Consider the following 27,458-nt stretch of genomic DNA (forward strand, 5'->3'; position numbering starts at 1 on the left):
GACTGTAAGCAGTATGAAACTTGGTGTAGGAGATCCTGACTGTGAGCAGTATGAAACTTGGTGTAGGAGATCCTGACTGTGAGCAGTATGAAACTTGGTGTAGGAGATCCTGACTGTAAGCAGTATGAAACTTGGTGTAGGAGATCCTGACTGTGAGCCATTTGTTGGTGAAACTTGGTGTAGGAGATCCTGACTGTGAGCAGTATGAAACTTGGTGTAGGAGATCCTGACTGTGAGCAGTATGAAACTTGGTGTAGGAGATCCTGACTGTGAGCAGTATGAAACTTGGTGTAGGAGATCCTGACTGTGAGCAGTATGAAACTTGGTGTAGGAGATCCTGACTGTAAGCAGTATGAAACTTGGTGTAGGAGATCCTGACTGTGAGCCATTTGTTGGTGAAACTTGGTGTAGGAGATCCTGACTGTGAGCAGTATGAAACTTGGTGTAGGAGCTCCTGACTGTAAGCAGTATGAAACTTGGTGTAGGAGATCCTGACTGTGAGCCATTTGTTGGTGAAACTTTGTGTAGGAGATCCTGACTGTGAGCAGTATGAAACTTGGTGTAGGAGCTCCTGACTGTGAGCAGTATGAAACTTGGTGTAGGAGATCCTGACTGTGAGCAGTATGAAACTTGGTGTAGGAGATCCTGACTGTAAGCAGTATGAAACTTGGTGTAGGAGATCCTGACTGTGAGCAGTATGAAACTTGGTGTAGGAGCTCCTGACTGTGAGCAGTATGAAACTTGGTGTAGGAGGTCCTGACTGTAAGCAGTATGAAACTTGGTGTAGGAGCTCCTGACTGTAAGCAGTATGAAACTTGGTGTAGGAGATCCTGACTGTGAGCAGTATGAAACTTGGTGTAGGAGATCCTGACTGTGAGCAGTATGAAACTTGGTGTAGGAGATCCTGACTGTGAGCAGTATGAAACTTGGTGTAGGAGCTCCTGACTGTGAGCCATTTGTTGGTGAAACTTGGTGTAGGAGATCCTGACTGTGAGCAGTATGAAACTTGGTGTAGGAGCTCCTGACTGTGAGCAGTATGAAACTTGGTGTAGGAGATCCTGACTGTGAGCAGTATGAAACTTGGTGTAGGAGATCCTGACTGTGAGCAGTATGAAACTTGGTGTAGGAGCTCCTGACTGTGAGCAGTATGAAACTTGGTGTAGGAGATCCTGACTGTGAGCAGTATGAAACTTGGTGTAGGAGGTCCTGACTGCAAGCAGTATGAAACTTGGTGTAGGAGATCCTGACTGTGAGCAGTATGAAACTTGGTGTAGGAGATCCTGACTGTGAGCAGTATGAAACTTGGTGTAGGAGATCCTGACTGTGAGCAGTATGAAACTTGGTGTAGGAGCTCCTGACTGTGAGCAGTATGAAACTTGGTGTAGGAGATCCTGACTGTGAGCAGTATGAAACTTGGTGTAGGAGATCCTGACTGTGAGCAGTATGAAACTTGGTGTAGGAGGTCCTGACTGTAAGCAGTATGAAACTTGGTGTAGGAGATCCTGACTGTGAGCAGTATGAAACTTGGTGTAGGAGATCCTGACTGTGAGCAGTATGAAACTTGGTGTAGGAGGTCCTGACTGTAAGCAGTATGAAACTTGGTGTAGGAGATCCTGACTGTGAGCAGTATGAAACTTGGTGTAGGAGATCCTGACTGTGAGCAGTATGAAACTTGGTGTAGGAGGTCCTGACTGTAAGCAGTATGAAACTTGGTGTAGGAGATCCTGACTGTGAGCAGTATGAAACTTGGTGTAGGAGATCCTGACTGTGAGCAGTATGAAACTTGGTGTAGGAGATCCTGACTGTGAGCAGTATGAAACTTGGTGTAGGAGATCCTGACTGTGAGCAGTATGAAACTTGGTGTAGTAGATCCTGACTGTGAGCCATTTGTTGGTGAAACTTGGTGTAGGAGATCCTGACTGTGAGCAGTATGAAACTTGGTGTAGGAGCTCCTGACTGTAAGCAGTATGATACTTGGTGTAGGAGATCCTGACTGTGAGCCATTTGTTGGTGAAACTTTGTGTAGGAGATCCTGACTGTGAGCAGTATGAAACTTGGTGTAGGAGGTCCTGACTGTAAGCAGTATGAAACTTGGTGTAGGAGCTCCTGACTGTAAGCAGTATGAAACTTGGTGTAGGAGATCCTGACTGTGAGCAGTATGAAACTTGGTGTAGGAGCTCCTGACTGTGAGCAGTATGAAACTTGGTGTAGGAGATCCTGACTGTGAGCAGTATGAAACTTGGTGTAGGAGCTCCTGACTGTAAGCAGTATGAAACTTGGTGTAGGAGATCCTGACTGTGAGCAGTATGAAACTTGGTGTAGGAGCTCCTGACTGTGAGCAGTATGAAACTTGGTGTAGGAGATCCTGACTGTGAGCAGTATGAAACTTGGTGTAGGAGATCCTGACTGTGAGCAGTATGAAACTTGGTGTAGGAGATCCTGACTGTGAGCAGTATGAAACTTGGTGTAGGAGATCCTGACTGTTAGCAGTATGAAACTTGGTGTAGGAGATCCTGACTGTGAGCAGTATGAAACTTGGTGTAGGAGGCCCTGACTGTGAGCAGTATGAAACTTGGTGTAGGAGATCCTGACTATGAGCAGTATGAAACTTGGTGTAGGAGGTCCTGACTGTGAGCAGTATGAAACTTGGTGTAGGAGCTCCTGACTGTGAGCAGTATGAAACTTGGTGTAGGAGATCCTGACTGTGAGCAGTATGAAACTTGGTGTAGGAGATCCTGACTGTGAGCAGTATGAAACTTGGTGTAGGAGGCCCTGACTGTGAGCAGTATGAAACTTGGTGTAGGAGGCCCTGACTGTGAGCAGTATGAAACTTGGTGTAGGAGGTCCTGACTGTGAGCAGTATGAAACTTGGTGTAGGAGGTCCTGACTGTGAGCAGTATGAAACTTGGTGTAGGAGATCCTGACTGTGAGCAGTATGAAACTTGGTGTAGGAGATCCTGACTGTGAGCAGTATGAAACTTGGTGTAGGAGCTCCTGACTGTGAGCCATTTGTTGGTGAAACTTGGTGTAGGAGATCCTGACTGTGAGCAGTTTGTTGTTGGTGTAAGAGATCCTGATGAAATATGATTTCTTTCTGTGACCCAAGTTGATGAATTGAGGTGAATCGTGGTAAAGGATTTCCTCACTGCAAGAGGGGTTTGTTCAAGACGTCAGGCTCAGAAATGTATTGATGATTTATTTCTTTGAAATTGCCTAAAACCAAACTCCTTAACTGGTTATCAATTTATACATGAGATCTGATAAAAACAACAACTCATAGCAGACATCTTAGAGTAATCAGAAGGCTGCTATTCAATGTTAGAAATAGCTTGATGTCAATTCATGCCTTTACACAGTTGTTTGCAGACACAGAGAAAAGGGGTGATGATGGAAATAAGTGATAACTTATGATTTACAATATCAATAAACATGATGATTTTTCAGATTTACAGGAGTCTCTGGTTCCAAATGAAAGTACTGGGCATCCAACTGCTCATTATCATCCACAAAATTGAAATTATATAGTAATTTTCTTCTAAATGTTTGAAAGGATTTATCTAGACCTGCTCAGAGGCTGATATTCAACCTCAAGTCTGCAGCAAAGGTCAATAAAATTTCGCAATTTCGAAGAAAACATTTCCCATTTCATGTTACAAAAAATGTAATAATAGGTATGACTATAACTAACTGTATGGCTTTGTAGAAGCAACTTGTATGCACTTATAACAAGACCAATAAATAGGAACAGATTTTAATGATCCATTGCCTGGCAGTGGCACTTAGTTAGAAATCCTGGATAAATCCCTGGTGTGATAATTCATCAGATACAAACATTTCACTCATTTGTTGAGTGAGTGAAAAGGGTTATTTCAGCAATATCACTGCAGGACTCCAGCCATGTGGAGTATCAAACCATATTTTTGGCATCACAAGTTAGTGCTTTAGCCATGGGGATACCCACATCCCTTTTTTGTTTATATGAAATATTTACATAAAGACAACAGTATCACTGTTGCCAGCCTTACTGTTTTATTTTCCTATTTCTTTCCATCATCCTGTAATTGCCATTCTGAGTTTCAAATGGCTCGGAAGTTAAGTGAGTGAATGGGTTTGGTTTTACAGTGCTTTTAGCAATATTCAAACATTATCACGATGGGGGACACCAGAAATGGGCTTCACACATTGAACCCATGTCGGGAATCAAGTGAGTGAGTGAGTATGGTTTTACAGTGCTTTTAGCAATATTCCAGCAATATCATGGCGGGGGACACCAGAAATGGGCTTCACACATTGTACCCATGTCGGGAATTGAACCAGTTTCATCGGCGTAAAGAGCGAACGCTTTAACGACACGGTTGTCGACTGCCCCCTCTGAAGTTGAGACACAACATAGACAACATTTAATAACAGCTTAGTGAACATGTGTGAGTGTGTGAAGGAATTTGATTTTATGCTGCTTTTAGCAATATTCCAACCAAGACATTTGAAGCCGCGAGTGGAGTCATCATTCAGATGACATCCCTACCTTGTCACCTCTTTGGTCATGTGGCGACATCTTCCCGAGACAAGGGAGTTAACTGATGTTATAACTCCAGTTTCCACCCTTGCCAAACTAGACTGGAATTTCTGGGTTGGATCGTAGCGCCACCAGTGGCGCTAACAAGTTGTCCCTTCTATGTCCCCCCAACCAACTGACCAATCAGATTTCATCTCTGATATCACTTGCATTTGCAATGCCCAGTCAAGACAATCTGATCATTAATCAAGACCTTTAAAATAATAAAATGGTCTTACTTCGCGAAGTGCATCAGATCACTTGAGCACCTTGATGAAAAACATGAAAAGATTTGGAAAATATCTGACAATGCCCAGTTGATGGCACACATGCTCTGCAAATCCTGCAATTAGCTGAAATCTGCACATACTTTTAATTTTTGTCAAAATAGTCTGTTAAAACATACAATAAAAACAGCTTTCAGTTGCCAAACGATGTCAGATGTGTTTATTCAGTGGTGTATTATATTTGAATAATTACAGTAATAGAATTTTTACATTATAACAATAAACGAACTATGACTTGCTTGATGTCCCAAGGCTTGATGGTTGTATGTGACTTGCCATAGAAGCTGATCATTTGACACCTAGCTAAATAAAGACCTCTTTGCCTTGTCTCTTGAGCACAGCTCTGTGAATTACACAGATCAAATAGACACACTACAAATATTGGACAGTCATTTCAAAGTCGAATGTATGGCAGTGTAATTTTTCTAATGGATTCCTGGCACATCATTGCTAAAGAGATGCTCTCAGGAGTTAGTCGTTTGTGCTTATTGAAGTCCCAAGACCAGAGACTCCCTGAAAGTACCAAGTAGGTGCTTGATTGAAGTTTGTAGTATCAGTTATTTTAGTAGGATGACTTATCATGAGTGTATAGTTGTGTGTCTGTTGATCTTTCATGAAGGACATCTTTACTTTCGTTTGAATAATCGGGTTGTTCTATTACTCTACTTTTTGTCAAAGATAGATGTTCAAAGGGATTTATATTAATACCTTCTTGTGGCTAAGATATTGACCAGATCTGATACAAATTGAATGGTTCTTTTCACTTTTACCATCTGCCCTTGAACCAACTTCAAACGGTGAAGACACTTAAATTTACATTGCAATTCAGAATTTTGATTAAAACAATAAAAATTCTGAATTGGCTGATAAACCTTTTGACACTTACCAAAAAGAATTGAAGCACCCACTTCAGTTTTCAAAGTAATTTGCGAGAAATGATAGTTTAGTACTACTCAGTCTTGATCAGTCTTACACAAGTCCAAACTACATAGAATTTGCAGCCATATTGAAAAACTAATTAGTGTGCCAATTTTGTTTCAAATGTAATGACATTTGATATATGTATAGTAACTAGTGGTTTTGAAGACAATTGTTCTGTTTTATGCAGTATTGTTTTGACCATCATTCTCTCAAAATGTTTTTTAGGCTCTGCAAACATTTTCTCTGTTAAAATTGTCAGACTTGGGAAGGTAAACTTTTGCATGTATATTTCTTGTTTTGATGACATCATATTGTCTTCAGGTCTTTAGAATTTTAGTGTTGGTTTGGTTTTGGTCCTCAGAATTTAGGCTGGAACTATTTGAATATCAATGCTGACAGAAACTTAAGTTTTAAACTGTTGACTACTCACCAGGGAGTTACAGTGCTAATTTTCACCATTTATATGTGCTGTTTTTATGCTGTCTTCTGAGAAAATCTGTTCTAGTTAAAGTCTTGCTAATGTTCCAATATAAGGAAAACGCTTCCTGCAAAAACTCAACCTGTTTGATACACATTTATTCTTCATCCATTTAATATGTAAATCTTGACCCCTTTTGGGATTTCAGGAAAGAATGAGGGGTGGCCTGTTGATTAAATCCTCCTGCTGGGATTGATTGCTCAAATGGTCTCAATATGTGAAGTTAATTTCTGGCATCTCCCTATACTTAATATTTCTGAAAGTGGCGTAAAGCAATAATCACTCTCACACTCCCAGGAAGAAAAGGCCCCCACATCTCATGCTTCTTGTTGCAGCTGACTCAGAAGTGGCTCAGATGGTGAGACCTAGACTAACATCTAGTCCCTGAAATAAACATATTTTAAAGAAAAAACTGTTGTTGAATTACAGTTGTAAAATATAATAAAAAGGAGCCCAGAAATCTTCTTCATTTCCTGATTCTGCAGTAATCTAGACTTGCGAAGCATTATAGACTTGCATGGGTTGTATTGGATAAATTTATTTCAGGGTCTGTCATCTAAGGCGCCGCGATTCGCTGTGCAGAGTTGCGTCCCTTGGGCTTACCAGAAACCTATGATTGTGGGTTCGAATTCCGGTTTGCCCCGATTATGTTTCTAGGTTTGTCAGCACCATACCTGTGCTCGTGGGTTTCACCAAAGTGGTAAACGTCTGAGACCTGCATCACTTCGGGCTTTCCTCCCACATTAAGCTGACATGCCGTGATATGACTGGAATACTGATAAAAGGGGCGTTAAACCCAACTCACTCACTCACTCATCCTGCCCCAATGGTCCTCATGCTTTCTGTCACTTGTGTGTCTGAGTGATGATGAAGCCTGCTGATATCAATTGTTTCTAAGATTGAATAATGTGTAAAAACCTTAAACAAGGTTAACGTGAACTCCCTGCTAGAGCTAATTGAAAGAGATAACCTTTATCATGCATCAGCATGTTAGTTGTCACAAAAACACTGACACCAACTCTCATGGGACAGGCAAATTAATTATGAACAGTGGTGGAAAAATTGATTTAAATTTTAGTATAAAACATCGACACCAGAGAATACCCAGTCTTGATCATTTGCCGAAACAGATTACATTGGGTGTAAAAGACAAAATAGCAGTTAAAATGATATGAATGGATCACTGAAAATCAGTGCTGACACCTGGTGTTCACAGAAAGGGTAAGCATGTGCTGCCCTACCCTTTGCACGCACCACTCACACGATTTGTGTAAAAAAGTAAGTGTTAGTTAAAAGATTGCTCCTTACTGCAGCCTCCATGTGTCTAGATGGGCCTAGCCATGCCAGGATGTGCTGTCCGTGGGTCAAATGCAGGATTTGACCATGCAGGGAATTGCCTGGATCTTTCTACTGGGGGTGGGGAAGGCTGGGGGACTGATTAAAATATTATATATGATAGCTACGCAATAAATTGCAAAGAACAATGAAGAACGAAGTGTGGTTTATTTCACGATAAAATGTTGCTCTATTGTGATGTCATTTCTGGAGATTCGAACATGCGCTCATAAATAGGACGATGTTAGTTTTGAGAGGGAAGTGTCTATTGAGTTGATTCTGATAGGTGTATCTGGACAGTGCAGATGAACGCAGTGGCCGAACGATCACTTCCAAAAGTGAAAGAGATATGATAATCAGTATTGGGAGAAAATGTGCCGATAATTGATGTGAAAATTTTTAGAATACCAAACTTAATGCACCTGCACATAACAAGGAATTGTCCGACATTGGTCGAATTGTATTCAGGGAGTCATCATTATTCAAATACGGGTAAATGTTTTTAAAGCTTGTACAGTTTATTGACATCCTTAAAAAGGCTGTACAAAATGTTGATATCCCATATAGGAAATAAATGACGAGTGGGAGATGTTTATCATACAATAAAACACTGCTGGGAGAATAAACCACTCGGGGCAGCACCCCTTATGGTTTATTCTCCTTGCAGTGTTTTATTGTACGATAAACAACTCGTCATATATTTCTTAAAAACATTTACTACATCAAATATACAACACTGAACAGAGAGCTGGGAATCGGTGTGAGCATGGTGATTTAGAAGGGGTGTTGGCAAAAGTCCATCAACATCATGGCAGGGGACACCAAGAATGGACTTGGACTCATGAACTAGTGTAAGGAACAAAACCCAGATCTTCATTGTGATGAACAGATGCTTCAACCACTAGACTATTCCACAAGATGGAAGTCTCAACTGGTGACTTCAGTGTAACATATATGTTTGTTCTTGCAGGTTGCACACTCATGCTGAAGCCAGGTTTGTCCTGAAGACGGATGACGACTGCTTCATGGACTTGGTCAAAATAACTGACGACGTTAACACACTGTCCTCTGTCCAGAAACTGTGGTGGGGCCAGTACGTACATTGACTCCCTTCAGACAGAACAATCATTTAGGGATAATACTGGAAATATGTATCTTTTATTAGAGTCTTAGCTTGTGATGATAAAAGTATTCTATTCATTGTTAATAGTGATGAATCCAGGATTTAGAACACCAAGTCTCTATGTGAACAGAAACATGTAGGGACTGACACCGTCAAGTATCTGAGAAAGGTAGAGTGGGGAAGTTTTTTACTCACACCCAGCATACACCCTTTCACTCGACATAATAAACCCTGCTACCCTGGGTGTGGGTAACTGTTGCTTTATGCCACAATTTTTAAATCTTATATTTACAGCTTTTCCGAACAAGGTTGGTCAAAATGAAACACATAATGTCAATCATTTATTTATATCAAAATTATTCTGCTGTGGAGTTGAAACTGCATGTGGCCTCTTGAATCACTGATAGAGACATGGGAGTTATATATTACATTATCATATATGATGAGATCTCATTGGTCCACGTGATCTTGATAAATACTATGTAACCTGCCTTGGAGGGTAATAAATTTCTCAGCGGGGGAATAAATCTCTTATAACTCGCCATGAGTTCTACATGCTGCACATGCCTTTTTCTGAGAGACAGAATAAATCTTTTATACCCCGCTTCAAAGCAAAAAGCTGCTTGCTTTTTTCCATGCCAACGGATGTCACATAAGCTCAGCTCAATCAAGCAGCTGTTTTCTATCAATTTGGAATTTATTTGAATTATTTCATAAGGTCTTATTTAAACATGTCGGTAAGATAAATTCGTTGTAGCAGGATCACGAGGAGTACATGGGGTTTAATGCGTCTGGCTCGTGGTATAAATCCTAACGAGAGATGCATAAAAACCCATGTGCCCCTCATGGTCCTGCTCAACTTATTTTATTTATTGTATAAGTGGGTCTATATTACAAGCAGGAGAAATAATGAAAAATTAATATTTCTATGTGTAATTAATTTCTTCGACTGGCTGCTTTCCAGTAGGGACGGTGGGCCTGTGGAATGAAAAATATATATGTGTGGCTTTAACATCAGCAAACTGGCAGCTCTTCAGACCAAACACTCTTCTAAGGGTTACTTTTCCACAGATAATTAACATTTCTGATTGTATATATCTATACTTGAAAGCATCTTGACAGATGACTGTTACTGTATCGTAAAGAGAAATCATTAATTGTTGTTCCTTGATAAATGATTTTCTTCCAAATTTGTTTGAAATGTACTTTGTATTTCATCAAGTGACGGAAGGCAGGAACACACATTAAAGTGTTCTTGTGAGGAGATACTTCGGACATTAAAGTGTTGATTTCTCAAGTCCATAGTATTATCACAAGTATTACAGATTTTACCAGTTAAATCAAGATCACATTTTTACTCCATCATTCACTTCTTAACACAGTTTTTAATTAAAATATCAGGAAGCATATAGCTTAATTGTACATGAGAGCTGCCTTTTGATACTTCATCACAATCAAAGTCTAGCTTGTTACAGTTGCACTGCAGAATTGTGGTCCAAGGGAGATAATCATGCAATCAACTATTTGTCATCAAACTGTGTCACATCTGGAGGTTATGGGTTCAAACCCCATGAGATTTAACTGAAACAGTCTGAAACTTTTTCAAGTACAAATGGTAATGTTTTATCTTCCCTTTTGTGATTTGATCATTTTTGGATTTTTAACATTTGGTTAAACTTAAGGTAAGGTTTGTTTGTGGTGTCGAACTTTAGAGTTACATGGTATATTTCATAACTCTGCACACATCCCAAGTGGAACTTGCAATCATTTAATTTGGATTTCTCAAACATGCCTTAATACCATTAAGTAATCTTCATGACCGTTTGGTGGGCACTGGCCCAGTTGTCTAAGGCGCTGCGATTCGCTGTGCAGAGTTGGGTCCCTTGGACATGCCAGAAACCTATGATTGTGGGTTCGAATCCTGGTTCGCCCCGATTATGTTTCTATATTTGTCAGCTTCATACCCGTGCTTGTGGGTTTCACTGAAGTGGTAAATGTCTGAGACCTGCATCACTTCGGGCCTTCCTCCCACATTAAGCTGATACGCCGCGATGTAACTGGAATACTATTAAAAGCGGCGTAAATTCCAACTCACTCCTTCACTCAGGACAGTTTGCAGGGTACTGTCATCTTCTGTGGATGGTTTTGTTAATGTTGTGAATGTTTATCTTCTATCCCAACTGAAGGCATTACTTCCTCTTATACAAAGATGCACAATGTTCATGTTCTTGACATACAGAGGTGCACAATGTTCATGTTCTTGACATACAGAGGTGCACAATGTTCGTGTTCTTGATATACAAAGGTGCACAATGTTTGTGTTCTTGATATACAGAGGTGCACAATGTTCGTGTTTTTGATATACAGAGGTGCACAATGTTCGTTTTCTTGATATACAGAGGTGCACAATGTTCATGTTCTTGACATACAGAGGTGCACAATGTTCGTGTTCTTGATATACAAAGGTGCACAATGTTTGTGTTCTTGATATACAGAGGTGCACAATGTTCGTGTTTTTGATATACAGAGGTGCACAATGTTTGTTTTCTTGATATACAGAGGTGCACAATGTTCGAGTTCTTGACATACAGAGGTGCACAATGTTCGAGTTCTTGACATACAGAGGTGCACAATGTTTGTGTTCTTGATATACAGAGGTGCACAATGTTTGTGTTCTTGATATACACAGGTGCACAATGTTCGTGTTCTTGATATACACAGGTGCACAATGTTCGTTTTCTTGATATACAGAGGTGCACAATGTTCGAGTTCTTGACATACAGAGGTGCACAATGTTCAGGTTCTTGATATACACAGGTGCACAATGTTCGAGTTCTTGACATACAGAGGTGCACTATGTTTGTGTTCTTGATATACAGAGGTGCACAATGTTCATGTTCTTGATATACACAGGTGCACAATGTTCGTGTTCTTGATATACACAGGTGCACAATGTTCGTGTTCTTCATATACACAGGTGCACAATGTTCGTGTTCTTGATATACAGAGGTGCACAATGTTCGTGTTCTTGATATACACAGGTGCACAATGTTCGTGTTCTTGATATACACAGGTGCACAATGTTCGTGTTCTTGATATACACAGGTGCACAATGTTCGTGTTCTTTTCCTCAGATTCCGGGATGAGTGGCTGGTGGAGAGACATGGGAAGTGGAAGGAGAGGATTTTCCCATCATCCATCTACCCAAGGTTTGCCTGTGGGTCTGGGAACATCGTCTCCTGGGACATTCATACCTGGATTGCAGACAACTCGAATCAGCTGCACCATTACCAGGTCGGGATTAAGTGGAGCTTTTCCTTCTCACACTTGAAGTTCTGAACGCCACAACTTTTTCAATTTCATGCAGCAACTTTAACATTCCACAACTGTAGTATTTCACTTTGATTGATGTTAAAAGCATACTTCTTCTAGTAGGGCTGGGACGAGTCTAAATTTACTACCCGGGTACCCATCACCTTATTACCCTACCCGGGTACCAGCTGTAGATATTTAGAGATAGGTACAAACTGTCCGATGTGGAAAAATTTGACCTTAGCCCTGGCATAATGGATCTAGATACACGTGTAAAACGATCTGGTCATGCATACACTGAAGTTTTATCTTTATTCAAACATATAAAAGTCAGAAGGAATGGGTGCATTGTCAGAAAGAAATGGGAACATTAGTGACTTATTGTGTAACCATAGAGTTTTAAATAATTTTTGTCCTTTACAATATATCACGTGACCAACCACAGGTCCAGATAGTCCTGTGAATACACGGTGTAAAGTCTGAAAGTATACCCCCCTTCAAAGTATACCCAGGTAGATTTTGGGAGCTCCCAGAATCTACCCGGGTATACTCTGAAGGGGGGTAGATTTTGGCACCTTACACCGGGTCCTACTCAGGTCCCACCCGAAACGAGTACCCGAGTTACCCGTCCTAGCCTTATCTTCTGGTTTCATCAGATATGAAGTTGTGCTGACAGTGTTACTTTATAAAGAATATATTGAAGATTAAAATGTCATGTGTTTGTTTAGGGAGAAGATGTTTCTCTGGGTATTTGGCTTGCAGCAGTCGGTCCACACTATCAGCAGGTAGGTCTCTGGAATGTCTAGTGTCAGGGAGTACATGGTGAATTATCCATACATATCCACAAAGCAATTGCTGTGATGCAGCGTGGTTACTCCAGTGTAGCAATGTTTATGCAAACAGAACCAAGCTCAGTACAATCATCTGTTTTAAGACATTTCTGGATAAATGCATCATTGATGCAGATTAAAGTCGCTTTGTACATTCAGACATTGCAAACAAGATTGCCTGGTGGACAGGGTTTCCAAGTTAGCAGGGTTACATTATTAGATTTGATTCTGTAAGATATGCATTTTCTTGACTTCCAATGAGCATTATCTTCCAATCTGTGTCCTCTAGGCTTTCGCATGGCAGTGTTCCAAGGAGTGTGAGGAGGGTTCCTATGTACTGCCGGAACTGAGTGTGGAGGAGATACGGCTCCACTGGGACAGGAAGCAGCAGTGTGGAGATCCCTGTGTGACATGTAACTTAGGAACAGGGGAGACAATGCTAGACTAGTCTTAGATGTTCCTATGTACTGCAGGAACTGAGAGTGGAGGAGATACAGCTCTACTGGGACAGGAAGCAGCAGTGTGGAGTGAGGAGATCCCTGTGTGACGAGTAACTTAGGAACAGGGGAGACAACTCTAGACTAGTCTTAGATGTTCCTATGTACTGCCGGAACTGAGAGTGGAGGAGATACAGCTCTACTGGGACAGGAAGCAGCAGTGTGGAGTGAGGAGATCCCTGTGTGACGTGTAACTTAGGAACAGGGGAGACAACTCTAGACTAGTCTTAGATGTTCCTATGTACTGCCGGAACTGAGTGTGAAGGAGATTCGGCTCTACTGGGACAGTAAGCAGCAGTGTGGAGTGTGGAGATCCCTGTGTAACTAAAGTACAGGGGAGACAACTCTAGACTAGTCTTAGATGTTCCTATGTACTGCCGGAACTGAGTGTGAAGGAGATTCGGCTCTATTGGGAAAGGAAGCAGCAGTGTGGAGTGTGGAGATCCCTGTGTAACTAAAGTACAGGGGAGACAACTCTAGACTAGTCTTAGATGTTCCTATGTACTGCCGAAACTGAGTGTGAAGGAGATTCGGCTCTACTGGGACAGGAAGCAGCAGTGTGGAGTGTGGAGATCCCTGTGTAACTAAAGTACAGGGGAGACAACTCTAGACTAGTCTTAGATGTTCCTATGTACTGATGGAACTGAGTGTGGAGGAGATACAAAACAGGAACCAACAGTGTGGAGAACCCTTTGTAACTTCTCACTTAGGAACAGGGGAGACCACTATCTACTTTCTTAGTGGTGCTCCAGATGAGGATGATTGATCAAGGAAAAATCAAAAGTGCTTACACCACAGACTGTTGGCTGACCTTGTATCATTATGACCCAGTTTTCGGGACCAGTGCTCTCACAATATGATGCTGGTTACTGTAAACAGGGAATTTTTTGCGACCGTTTTATCATTGCGAGTTTTGCGAACGAGACTCAATTGCAAAAATTAAAAACGCAAAAATAAGTATAAATAATACATACATACTTTATTCATTGCAACACGTCATCAAATGTTGAAATCACCAATCAGAACCACAAGTTACTCTATAGGTTTAATAACACAAATGAATGCAGAACGGTCACACAGTGCATCACAAATGACCGTGTAAACAGACCAATTAGTGTCACTGTTAACTCACAGTAATCATGCCTTCTCCCAACCTCGCTTGATTGCGCCAGTGTCCTTTGCAATTTGCTTACTTACTTACTTTGGAGATTTAACGTGTGCTTTCTGACTGATGCGTATTTCGCAATTTGATTTAAATCCTTCTTATATATTTTGCATTCAAACTCACAGTCATGACACTGAGTTGAGTCAATTATCAATTATTAACTTTCCGGCCAACTCAGATTAACTAGCTTCGGAGAGAAGCTGTCTATTGTTTAGTAATCGAGGGGTCATCTCAACACGGCAACTCGCAAAAATATCTCGTCGCAGTATTGTCTTTGGTGTGGTATTCGCAATATTTTAACGGCGCAGAAATAAAGCTGTTGATAGTGAGTCATCGTACCCAAAAGCCATGGTTAGCCGGAATATCGCTGACTGTGACATAGTACCTACATTGATTATAATTATAAAAACAGAAAAAAGTAATTGTGCTTCATATAAAGGGGTGTAAATGTTATGTTATTGAAAATAACATCATAAAATTTGGTCATTCGTCTGATCAATGCTTTATCATAACACATTTATTGACATAGGAGACAGAGCAAGACCACCTACAAGAGGGGTGGTGTTACAACTCAATTAACAATGTCAATTTCAGGTGTGACCATTTTTGGGGGTGATACAGGCAACTCACCCCCAAACTGACACCTTTAGCCATGCTTGCATAATTCAATGTTATCTCCTGGACAGCTGTATACCCTCGCACGACCATCAGAGTTCTCCAGATGAAACCCGGACTCACCTGCATACTTGATATCATCCCAGATTTGTCTTCTGAACCTCAGATGCTGTCAACACCAACCTAGGTGTGCCTGCAGTGACATGGAAGCAGAATTGGGCGTATCGCTGGACGTTGGGGATGAAATTGCGAAACAGAGTCGAGGAGATGTCTTCAAGAATATATATGGAAAGATGCATTACTTAATTTCATTGAACTCAATATGAAGCACAGTTACTTTTTTCTGTTGATATATTAAAGGTTGTAAACACATAAGCTCCACACAAGCTCCGCACAAGCACCATCTGTCACAAGTGATTCATACAAAGGCACTTTCAATATTTTATTCCCGCATAAAAACACTACATATAATTCTGTAAAAAGGCAACCACACATCAAACATACATATAACACTGTAACCATGATAACAAGTTACCATCCAATGTCTCCTTGACTTCACCCAAAATTTGTAATTATGATTACAGCTGTTTGCTTTACCAAATGTTTACCTGTACCAAATTATTATTGAATCTGATGTGAACATCGCATGAACACACTATAATTCTTATATATATATAAATATATTATGAATTACATATATTATGCAAAAACATCAACCAAGAGGTGTCCTACAACAAAACCCAGGGTGAAACATGTTGATTACTATATTACAAGCTTAAAGGGAGATTTGTTATATATACTCAACACAACAAGTTAAGGGTCACTAGTAGTTTCGTAAACTGATATGGATGTAGTGTCATGCATGAGATTATGATACTGCAATTCAATCAAGAATAATATGCTGATTGAAGTTGAGCAAGGCCAACCTTATCATTTTTCATGCAGTCACAGTATCACTGTTAATGGCATTTTAAAAACTGAAAGACAGTAGGTTTAGTGGAAGCTAGGTCATCTCAGGTGGAAAGCCAATCTGTTGCAGTCTGATCTTTGATATGTCATTTCTATCTTTTTCAATGGCTTCAAAGTAATTTTGTAACCATTTCAACCTCAATAAAACATTCATTGCTCCAAAATATAGTGACAGGTTGCCCTAACTCTTTTTATTTTTGACGTACTCTATTTTCGAAAGTTAAGATGGCATTGCTGATATTTCGAGGGATGAGTGAATCAAAACTCAAATTCTACTTCATTCCAGTTGGTGATAGCTTCAACAATAGAATTCAGCTACAAAGAAAACAAATCCTTGATAAAAGGCTTCTGAGTGACGTTACCTATTCTTGAACACCTGATTGGTTGGTACTGTAGCAGGGTTTTCGTGAATGAACAGACGGGTTTCGGTGCAAAGTTCTCAACATAACTCTTGCAGGTCAGCATTATAACTTAAAAAATAACTGAAAGTTTGAAAGCGACATACAAAATATGAATATTTGTCAAATTAGAGTGTTCACACTAATTTACTCTTCCTCTTCATCATACACGGACACCAAAACTCTGACAACAGAATGTTCTGACAAGTGTACAGTGCTTCACATGAACTCAATGTTGACAGGCTGAAAGCCTGCATTCTCAAGTTGCCAGCTTAAATGACGTCATACCTCTCATTATAATGTGACAAATCAATATCATATACGTCTGTTTCGAAAATAGGTGTCGTTCGAAAATTTGGTGCTTGATGTTATATATTGTACAAAATAAGTTAGGCAAACCTGTCTCTATCACTATATTTTGGAGAAATGAATGCTTTATATATATGGTCCACCAGTATAGTAGGTGCTTGCTATGTCAAGTTGGTTTAATACATGTCATGTTTTTTTATTTCTCAGAATAGATCATTTAAAACCTACATAAGTTGTAAGCCAGAGGTTTCAAATGTTAAAATTTCTCCATATGAAATACTCAATAACGCTCACAAATCTGAAAACACATGTTGATCTACAGTGTAGTAATAATTACACAGAGTTTCCTAATCATAAATTTATAAGAATAAAAATTGTATTATGCAAGCATAATAATCATTTTATGAACGTTCATACTCAAACTGAAAGTCAATTCTTAAATGTAAATTCTCAAAATGGATACAATGGGAAAGGTACCTGTTTTCTTCAGTTTTGAAGAATATGCATAACATGATACATATTGTCTCCATAAAAAATTCTTTCTACAAATGGCCAGAAAGTAGTGTTGGTGAACTAATGCCATAGGAAACAGATTGATGATGTTCAATGTATGCAGAATTTGCAACAATGAATCCGTAAGTGCCATCGCATCTGTCACTGATGAAGCAAGTGATACAGAATAGCTTCACTGCAATATGTATAATCACCTCCATGATTGAACTTTAAACATAACATAGCTAAATAACAATGAAGGAAGAAGTGTGGTTTATTGTCATGATAAAACGTTGTTCTATCATGATGTCATTTCTGGAGATTCGAACATGCGCTTGCAACTTGATGCCGTTGTATATTGGACGACTTTAATTTTTGTGAGGGTAGTGTCTAGTGAGTTGTTCCCCATCGTTGAAGCTGGGCAATGTAGATAAATGTGATGGCTGAACAATCACATCCAAAAGCGGGAGAGATATGACAATCGGTATTGGGAGAAAAGGTACAGTCAATTGAGAATATGGGAAATATCCTCCTGTGCATAAAATGGACTTGTCTGACATTGCCAAGGTCGGATTCTATTGATTCTATATTATGTTATCATCCATAAAGAGGCTGTAAATAAACAACTTGTGGTCGTTAATCGTACAATATAACACTGCAAGGAGCTGTGCCCCTCATGGTTTATTCTCCTTGCAGTGTTTTATTGTATGATAAACGACCACAAGCTGTTTATTTCTTAAATCTGTTACCATAATACCCAAAACCCAATCCATAATACCTGACATACTTTCCATTTTATATATATATACAAGACTTACCATATTCAACGTAATAAGCGGCCAGGGTGCTCTCAAAATTAGAAATATGGAGCTCTTATAAGAATATAATTTTGTAGAGAGAGAAAAAAAGAAAAGATTTGAAAGATTGTAAATTTCATAGTTTATGCTGACAGCCTGAAATGATACAAAAGAAAAGTATGTGCATATCTAACACAACAGATATATTTTCCAGAATTTTATTGCCCATAATTATTGGTGTATTTAACACAAGAGTGTGTATTATACACGAACAAATAAGTCTTGTGTACATCAATCGGAAGGGGTGCTAATTGGGATTGTTCACTAGCCAATATATTAGCAAACATTGCTGTGGGCGCTTATTATGTCGAATACGGTTGTCCCTTACGACAACCAAACTAATAACTCTGTAAATATCCATCACTGGTGCTATTAGCCCAAGGATCATAATGAGAGAGATTTGAACATAATCAACAGATGCTGGCATAGCTAAGGGGTGCATTCCTCACTGTAAATTGTAGTGCCTTATATAACTGGACTGCTGAGGTTTGAAGCCATTTTGGGCAAAATTTCAGCCATTTCACAGCAGGGGACACATTACACCAACATGGGGAATGAGACCCATGTCTTCAGCATGACACAAACTTTTGAACCACTTAGCCACCCTATCACCCCCTTTAATATGGTGAAAGCTTATCGAGTTTTGTTAAGGACCAGTTGGTTAAAAACAAGATTTTTGTGATTTACGATAAATAATTTATCCTTTTCTCAACTCTTGTCAAACGATGTATTCCATTACATAAAAGAAATTCAAATGCACTTGTGTTTTGCCATTTCACTGTTTGGATTTCATTTATAGAGAACTATTGAAAATATAACAATAAATATAATCTGTTGTTGATTTCCATAATGATTTATGTACATTTGAATATAACAATCACAAATTAATCATGGTTAACTCTCATGTAATATAAACAATATGAGAATAAATAATATACATGTATAAGGACAATATGTGTTGTTTGACACGTTGGAATGTTAGTTTAAAGAGAAACAATGTCCAGGCAACAGAGATGGCATCACTTAGTAACCCCAGGCAACAGTCTTGGACAAAATGGCAAAAGGCTGGGTCTGAAATCCCCATCCAACCACCAAAAAAACAAAACATTGTTGCTAGGTTTCATTTCAGGTTAATTTCACAGCAATCATTATTCTTTTTTAAATTATAGTTTCAATAGTTAGGGAAGTCATCCATCATTACACTCAATCTGGTACCATGGTTACAATCATTCTGTGTACAGAACTTATTACTATTTTCTGATATTGTTGTTGTAAGGCAATACAAGGCACTGTACCATAATGCAGTCCTCGTATAGTCTTATCACTGTATGTACACTTGTAGCTAAGACGACAATATCCACCAGCTGTTCACAACCATTGGGCCTGTACAGTGTGTAGTACCATAAGCTGGGTGAATTAATGTAAAATTTGTTCAAAAATATTTATGGAGTAAATAATGGCGCTGAGAATGATATTTGTTCAGTGCAAATAATATGAGGATACAATTTGTCAGTATGAAAATCCTCATTTGAAAACAAAACAACTTTTTTTTCATTCTAAATATTATGCCTTGAAAATTATGTCGTGTAGAATGTCAGAACATATTTAGAAAAAGTATCTAGTCAAGCTTAAGAATGTAGGAATTTATGCATAAGGCGTGGAAATGAACACATTTCTTAACTATAACAATTTTAAATTAAACAATGATCTGAAATTAATCATAATTGGCAAGAATTATTTATGCAAAAAATCAACAATGAAGAAAACCTGTAAAAATATACAAACATTGCTAAAAACTACTGAAAAAAAGAAAACATCACAACAACATGAACAAAAACATATGTTCAAATCAGATTTGACTCATTCTGTAAGAGAAGGAAGTGGCAGATATCTCGTCATTTTGTCTTTACATAGAATCTTTTGGAACCATGACGAGAGGACCATAGTAACAGCTTAACAACTTGAATCTCAAAGGACAAGGTGTGATTAGGGGTCTTTTGGACCCTGTAGTTCACTAAACATGCAGAAAAAATTCAGAAATTGTCATGCAAGTTCTTTGATGTCTTCCAACAAATGAGAATTGGACCACATACATGTAGTTGAATATTTTTCTAAGGTATGAAAAAAAGTCCTGTTCATTTTCACCACACTTTGGTACTTAATCATGCCTCTCGGCTCTCTGTCAACATTAAAAATGCCATTTTAGTGAGTGAGTGAATACGGTTTTGTGTCACTTTTAGCAATATTCCAGTTATATCATGGGGGGAAGACACCAGAAATGGGCTTCACAAGTTGTACCCATGTACATCGAACCCAGGCCATAGGCGTGATGAGTGAACGCTTTAACCACTAGGCTACCCCACTGCCCCCGCCATTTTAGAGGCCAAAAGGCCCTTACCATACCTTGTCCTCGCATAGCCTTTACATTCTTTGACAAAACGTGGGCTGTGTAACTTCACTGTTGGGACAAAAGTCATCATAGCGTTACAGAGTTTGACTTACTGTTTAAAAGGCAAATTTTGGTTTGAAAATTATTTTTTTACAACTCAGTCATCCCTAAAAATTGAAGAAAAAAATTATCTGAAAGAAACATTCCAACACATGCTGACCCGAATAAATTGTTTATCATAACTGCAAGAGTTTCATTTTTCAGCATGACATACATAACATGTACATGTGTTTTGTTGACCTTTCTCCAATAAGAAATGCAAATTAGAAAAGAGTCATACTTTGTACAATGTTCTATTTTGTATTTTTGTCCCAACGTTATTTAGATTATCGTTAAGTCGTCATTACTTCACGATCTTGTCTGCACTATATTCTCCTATCATATAGGAGGAAATTCGTATATACAAGAATGTGAAATGTTGTTAACACAGTTGTCCGATCTTCCAATCACTTCACACATGATATTGACGAAATGAAAGTAAAGAATATTGATTTAAATTTTGAATAAACTTAATAAAATACATTACAAACATAAGTCCACATATACAATGAACACTTTTTATAACCAGACAGTGTAATTACATGATTAGTTTGCATACTTCAGTACAAATTTGTTTACATGGTATTTCCGGTGTTACATGCTCACAGTAATGTCTTTGTGTTGGCGAAAACAACATCAAAACTCTTTAACCCTGTGTATAAGAAGACCCCCCCCCCCCCCTCCCAATGAAAGCCCCGTAATTCTAGGTATGAAAAAATCACCTTGTACACAGCAATATATGGTATATTGTTTTCATCTAACTAAAAAAAAGCCACCTATCAAAAGAAAAGATAAAATCAACAGAACTGCACACATAATTGGAAATTCTTAACAAAATCAACACTGCAAAAAGCTCTCTTTCCATCAGTAATGAAATAGGACAACTTGCCTGATGGCCAGTGTCAATGGAAGATGCTAATACTGTCAACACAAATGTCTTGGAAGCAAATAGTAAACAGCCAGGCAGTTTGTTGTGAACCTAGCTTATATCAAGTCAATATAAGACCTTTGTCAACAACAATATACATGGACATAGTGTAACACAATGTGAACACTCTGTAACAGGATAACAACACAATAGTGATACTGGTACCTAATATGCAAGGTGTGTTAAATATCAATGAACAAGTAGGAACATGATGAAGGCACTTTATCCTGATTACAATCCCAAGGCTAGAGAGGAAATCGAGCCTGCAAGAGTGTGTGTTGGTTTCAGGGCTGAGAGTGTTAGGGACATGAGTTTTGGCTAGTAATTTTTCATCCATAAACAATAGTCCCCTTAGGTATGTCGCTTCTTGTTGAACAATATTGCCAAAGCCTATTTGCATAATAATAACATGAAATGGCACAATAACTAATTATTAGATTTTCATCTAAATACTGAAAATAGTGCCTGCCTTAAAATTGAGCATTGCTACTCAAATGTTTTCTGCATAAATACTGAAGGCCGAAGTATTAACAAATATGAAACAAGTGACTAACTATCCACAATGTTTCTAAGTCTTCACTGGAGAGCGAACGTTGGTGGTTCTATCCCCAGCAGTGTCCTTCTGAAAGACTTTAAAAGATCTGGTGCCCCTGCCAAGATATTGCTGGCGGCGTGAAACCATACTCACTCACTTAAAAGATAGTTATTGTCGTTACCCTGCCTGTCGTTTGGCATTAAGAGGCTAAAACAAGGACTGGTCAGTTCCAGATCCAGGTCAGTGTACTGTGGGTATCCATGGTACACTGTGGGATGGTACCTCAGAGGGATGGATACACAACAGATTCAAGTTACTTTACACAACGTTTCAACTCCGAGCCTCATAAACCTTTGAAGGAGAATAATGAGTCTAATACCATCCAGTTTGTTTAAATGTTTCACACACAAAAATCCTAAAGATTTGAACAAAATATGATTTCATCATAAGGAGAACAATACATGCCAAAGAAAAGCTTCCTCAGTCTAGCAACTTCGGAGATGTGTATAGAGAAAACACTGTATTTTGAGGGAATTTAATATTACAGCACATTTTGAGCAGAAACTGTGGATCATCCGCCATAAATAGTTTTATAAATAGCCATACTGAAAATCATATTCAAACATGTTGATCAATTTCAGGAGTCATTAATGGTTCTGCGGTTTTTGAGGGAAAGCTGTTACAGTGTAAGGAAAGCTGTTACAGTGTGAGGAAAGCTGTTAAAGTGTGAGGAAATGCATTTTGAGAGAATTTAGGAGCATGGTCAAATGAAGGTCAAAATTTATAATGTATCAGAAACAAATCTGGAATGTTTTGAGCCCAACGACTAACTACACATAAATCAAATATTAATACATTTTGAAACAAAAGGTTGAGTTATGGCCGCAAGATGTCAAATAAAGGTATTGTCGTGAAAAAACATATATTTTGAGGCCAACTACCTATTACACATCAATAATTATTATAACATTTTGAAACAAAACATTCAGTAATGGCCACTAGAGGTTTCAGCTTTCAGTACGGCAAAGTACAGAGGTCAAATAAAGGTCATGTCGTAAAAATCGGAACATATCTGTTGAGCTCCACCACTAAGTACACACACTAAATTTCATTCAGTTGAACAAAAATGGCTGAGAAATGGCCAGAAAGAAGTTTTTCACTATAGCTACTGTGGTGGGCATATGGACATTCGGATTCATTCAACAAGAAGAAATTAGGGGGTTTGTGGAAACAAGTATGTACAGTTTCATTCTCATCAGTTCCGTGGTTTCTGATGTTTAGGGCAGACATTGCACACCTGGTGTAGTTTATTTTTAAACAAACTGTCCAAAGCATCTGTGTACCAACTGTTGATAGATGTTTTTCCAATACGCATGAATGTTTGTCATAAGTAAGAAAGAAGGCCACCATGTGATAATTTTGTCTGCAGGAAAATAAGATTATGTGAGGCAGTGTCTTTGGTACTGTAGAGAGGCAGGCTCAGATGAAAGCCTAATAATTCATTTATTAAAGCCAAATATAAATAATTTCATTTTTATATGAATATTTTATCTTCAATACAATATATAAAATGTTCCCACCCTCTCCTTCTACTTGCATTGTTGACCTGCCCTTCCCGACCTTACAATAACTGAACAATACCGAACTACTAACAAATGATACTACCAGTTATCAATGCTGTTTTTTGCCCGTCCAGCATATAGTGACATGGTTACCGAAGACATAAAACACGTCCCACAGATGCCTCTTTAAAGTGCAATTATGCATGGGCATCCATCTGAATGTAAACGAGTGAGTGAGTGAGTGAGTGAGTGAGTGAGTGAGTGAGTTGGGTTTAACGCCGCTTTTAACAGTATTCCAGTTATATCACGGCATGTCAGCTTAATGTGGGAGGAAAGCCCGAAGTGATGCAGGTCTCAGACGTTTACCACTTCGGTGAAACCCACAAGCACGGGTATGGTGCTGACAAACCTAGAAACATAATCAGGGCGAACCGGGATTCGAACCCACAATCATAGGTTTCTGGCGTGCCCAAGGGACGTAACTCTGCACAGCGAATCACGGCCCCTTAGACGACGGGGCCACCCGTGCCCCCTGAATGTAAACGAAGTCCAGGAATGTTTTCAGTGAACATGTACATGAACAAACATACATCACACGTGTGTTTACTGAACATGCAGAGGTTGAATACAAAACTATGAATCCATCACTTGGTAAGGCAAGCATATTGTCAAACTTCTAATCACATAAAAAACATATGATTCAAACTTCTAATCAATATAAAATTAAAACACAGTATGGTGTGACTGAATTTATGTTCCTAAATTCTATTTCTTTATAGAGTTGGAATAAAAATGAGTATGAAATATAATAATACATATAACAGTATAATTTGACAGAACGTATTTATCATCTCTCCCGATTGCACTAATGATGATGTTTATTAATAAGCATGTCAATAGTTTCAATATATATCATTATCTCCAATGAATTGCATGCCAATTATTCAGTATTTTAGCTTGTCAATACCGTCATACCTTGCTGAGAACAGAGCAAGTTGGGTTTAACACTTTGAAAATGGTATCAGTTACATAACTGCATCACTGTTGTGTTGCCAGAGTGATGCCAGAGGGATACCTTGTACACCACTAGCACAGGTAGGATGCGTACACAATCTGGGATTTGAACCCATGACAAAGGGGAGCAGCTTTACATGGGTGCCTTGGATCAGTCCACCAACATATAGACCTGATGATGTTTTAAACCACGTGGCAATCCATGCTGGGAACATATCATACCAAATATTATGCATATGAAGTCGAACCCCATTGTCTTGAACTTCTGGGACCTGACAAATAGTTAGGCATATCTTGGGTTTGACACATCCGACTCAGCCTTACTACCATCTGACTAGGCCATCAGACAACAGACAGAAAAGGATCACATTGCGCACATTATGTTAATAACATTTGTATAATAATGACGATCCCGTGATCACTATTCGTCAGACGTGGGTATTGTCTACATGGTCCATTATACGGGTTAAAATAGTCATACATATAGAAAGAGTTTGCCGAAATGTACTGTGAGTTCGACACAACCGGGGATTTGACACATCCGGGTTAAAATAGTGATACAAATTGAAAGAGTTTGCCGAAATGGACTGTGAGTTCGACACACCCGGGGGATGTGACAAATCCGGGTTAAAATAGTCATACATATTGAAAGAGTTTGCCGAAATGGACTGTGAGTTCGACACACCCGGGGGATTTGACAAATCTGGGTTAAAATAGTCATACATATTGAAAGAGTTTGCCGAAATGGACTGTGAATTCGACACACCCGGGGGATTTGACACATCCGAGTTAAAATAAAGCGTTTGCCGAAATGGACTGTGAGTTCGACACACCCGGGGGATTTGACACATCCGGGTTAAAATAGTCATACATATAGAAAGAGTTTGCCGAAATGGACTGTGAGTTCGACACACCCGGGGGATTTGACACATCCGAGTTAAAATAGTCATACATATAGAGAGCGTTTGCCGATATGGACTGTGAGTTTGACACAACCGGGGATTTGACACATCCAGGTTAAAATAGTGATACAAATTGAAAGAGTTTGCCGAAATGGACAGTAATTCAACATAACTGGGAATTCGACCCATTCACTTTGACACATCCTGGTTACAGTAGAGATACATATAGTAAGAGTTTGCCGAAATGGACTGTGAGTTTGACACAAGTAGGGATTCGACACATCTAAGTCCGAGACAAGGAGGTTCGACTGTACTTGTACTTGGATATCTATGACCGCAGGATCATAGATGTTCAGCTAACTTACCACTATCATGGCAAATGAAAAATAAAACACTGTGCACTCATTATGTATTTTCTGAGATATCATCCTGAGATTATGTTAACTCTCATCCACAACAAATTCGGAACAAGAAGAAATATAAAAATATTATCTTTTCACATCCATGTCATCAAGTTTCAAAACTATTATCTATTATTAAATTTTTTGAACTGAAATATAAACATGAGAAATCACATAAAATGTGAAGAAATACAGTAAACAAAATAGTGATAATCATGATTATTGGGAGCCCTGATATCAAAGTGATCAATCTTGATCAATATTAAAATAAAAACAATAATCCAACAATCTAAACAGTTTCTCTACTTTTCTCAGTCTTGCTTGGTTCCTCAGTTAACTCATTCTTTGCTTTATTTACGATTGGATTCTGAGCGTAAAGATAGATGGAGGCACTAACTACAAATATAGCTGCCACCGTGTATACATCGACCGGAATGTTGAAAATAAACCAACATAAAATAGCAGTGAACATGATTTCTAAGGCACTTGCAAATGTTTTCAAAATACAATTCAATGATCGAAGAAACAAACTTGTGACGATGCCACAAGCCGCAGCATTGAACACAATTGCTATAACACCTGGCCGTGAAAAAATGGCCATCACATCGTCGACTGAAAAAACACTTGCTAGGTCTCCACGGAAACCGAGCACAAAGATGTTGCATATGATAGAGTTTACATACATGAAAATGTTCTGCATCATAAGATGCACATCACAGCCTTTGTCCTTGAGTAAGTATTCGTTATACACCCCAGCGAACACGGAGCAGAACACCTGTAGCATGATGAACAGCAGGTGAATGTCCAACAGTTTGTCAAAGCTGAGGAACGATGGGCCTACTGTGCTGGGAGATTCCGTGGAACCGGTTTTGGTGCCGCTGCCGTGATGGTTTAGTTCCTTTATAATGCATCCAAATGTGAGGAGAATGAGAGACGCCCATTGTATTCGGCTCAGCTGTTTACGGAATAGAATCTAGAGAAAGAAACAAAGGCAATTCTGAATGGTGTGAAAATGCATGGCTTTGTCAAATGGAGGCAATGAGAGAGCATTGCTATTCATCTCTCTTTGAAAAGAAAACAAATAGCACATGTGGTAGCCAGGATATACCTGGAAGAGAATCCTGTGATGACCAACACCTAGAATAAAACTCCAGTGGTAAGTAAGACTCACCTAGAATAAAACACCAGTGATGAGTAACACTCGCCTAGAATAAAACACCAGTGGTGACCAAGACTCACCTAGAATAAAACACCAGTGGTGACCAAGACCTGGAATAAAACACCAGTGGTGACCAAGACACACCTAGAATAAAACACCAGTGATGACCTAGAACTGGAATAAAACACCTGTGGTAAGTAAGACTCACCTAGAATACAACACCAGTGATGAATAAGACTCGCTTAGAATAAAACACCAGTGATGAGTAAGACTCGCTTAGAATAAAACACCAGTGATGAGTAAGACTCACCTAGAATAAAACACCA

General features: G+C 39.0%; 2 protein-coding genes across 2 annotated transcripts in view; one reads left to right on the forward strand and one right to left on the reverse strand.

Annotated features, from left to right (window-relative positions):
- The window catches only part of LOC139442526 (UDP-GalNAc:beta-1,3-N-acetylgalactosaminyltransferase 2-like), a 141,201-nt gene extending 127,829 nt beyond the window's left edge, over nucleotides 1-13,372 (forward strand). The window contains exons 5-8 of the mRNA XM_071223345.1: nucleotides 8,547-8,669; nucleotides 11,834-11,993; nucleotides 12,740-12,796; nucleotides 13,146-13,372. Coding sequence (XP_071079446.1) covers nucleotides 8,547-8,669; nucleotides 11,834-11,993; nucleotides 12,740-12,796; nucleotides 13,146-13,289 — 484 coding nt within the window. The 3' untranslated portion in view covers nucleotides 13,290-13,372. The remainder of the gene's footprint in view (nucleotides 1-8,546; nucleotides 8,670-11,833; nucleotides 11,994-12,739; nucleotides 12,797-13,145) is intronic.
- Nucleotides 13,373-21,334: 7,962 nt separating this feature from the next.
- LOC139443292 (UDP-galactose transporter senju-like) overlaps nucleotides 21,335-27,458 on the reverse strand; it is a 29,970-nt gene continuing 23,846 nt past the window's right edge. The window contains exon 5 of the mRNA XM_071224267.1: nucleotides 21,335-26,946. Coding sequence (XP_071080368.1) covers nucleotides 26,263-26,946 — 684 coding nt within the window. The 3' untranslated portion in view covers nucleotides 21,335-26,262. The remainder of the gene's footprint in view (nucleotides 26,947-27,458) is intronic.

Source organism: Haliotis cracherodii, unplaced genomic scaffold (assembly GCF_022045235.1).
Source record: "Haliotis cracherodii isolate W230 unplaced genomic scaffold, xgHalCrac1.p SCAF_5, whole genome shotgun sequence".
Classification (NCBI taxonomy): domain Eukaryota; kingdom Metazoa; phylum Mollusca; class Gastropoda; order Lepetellida; family Haliotidae; genus Haliotis; species Haliotis cracherodii.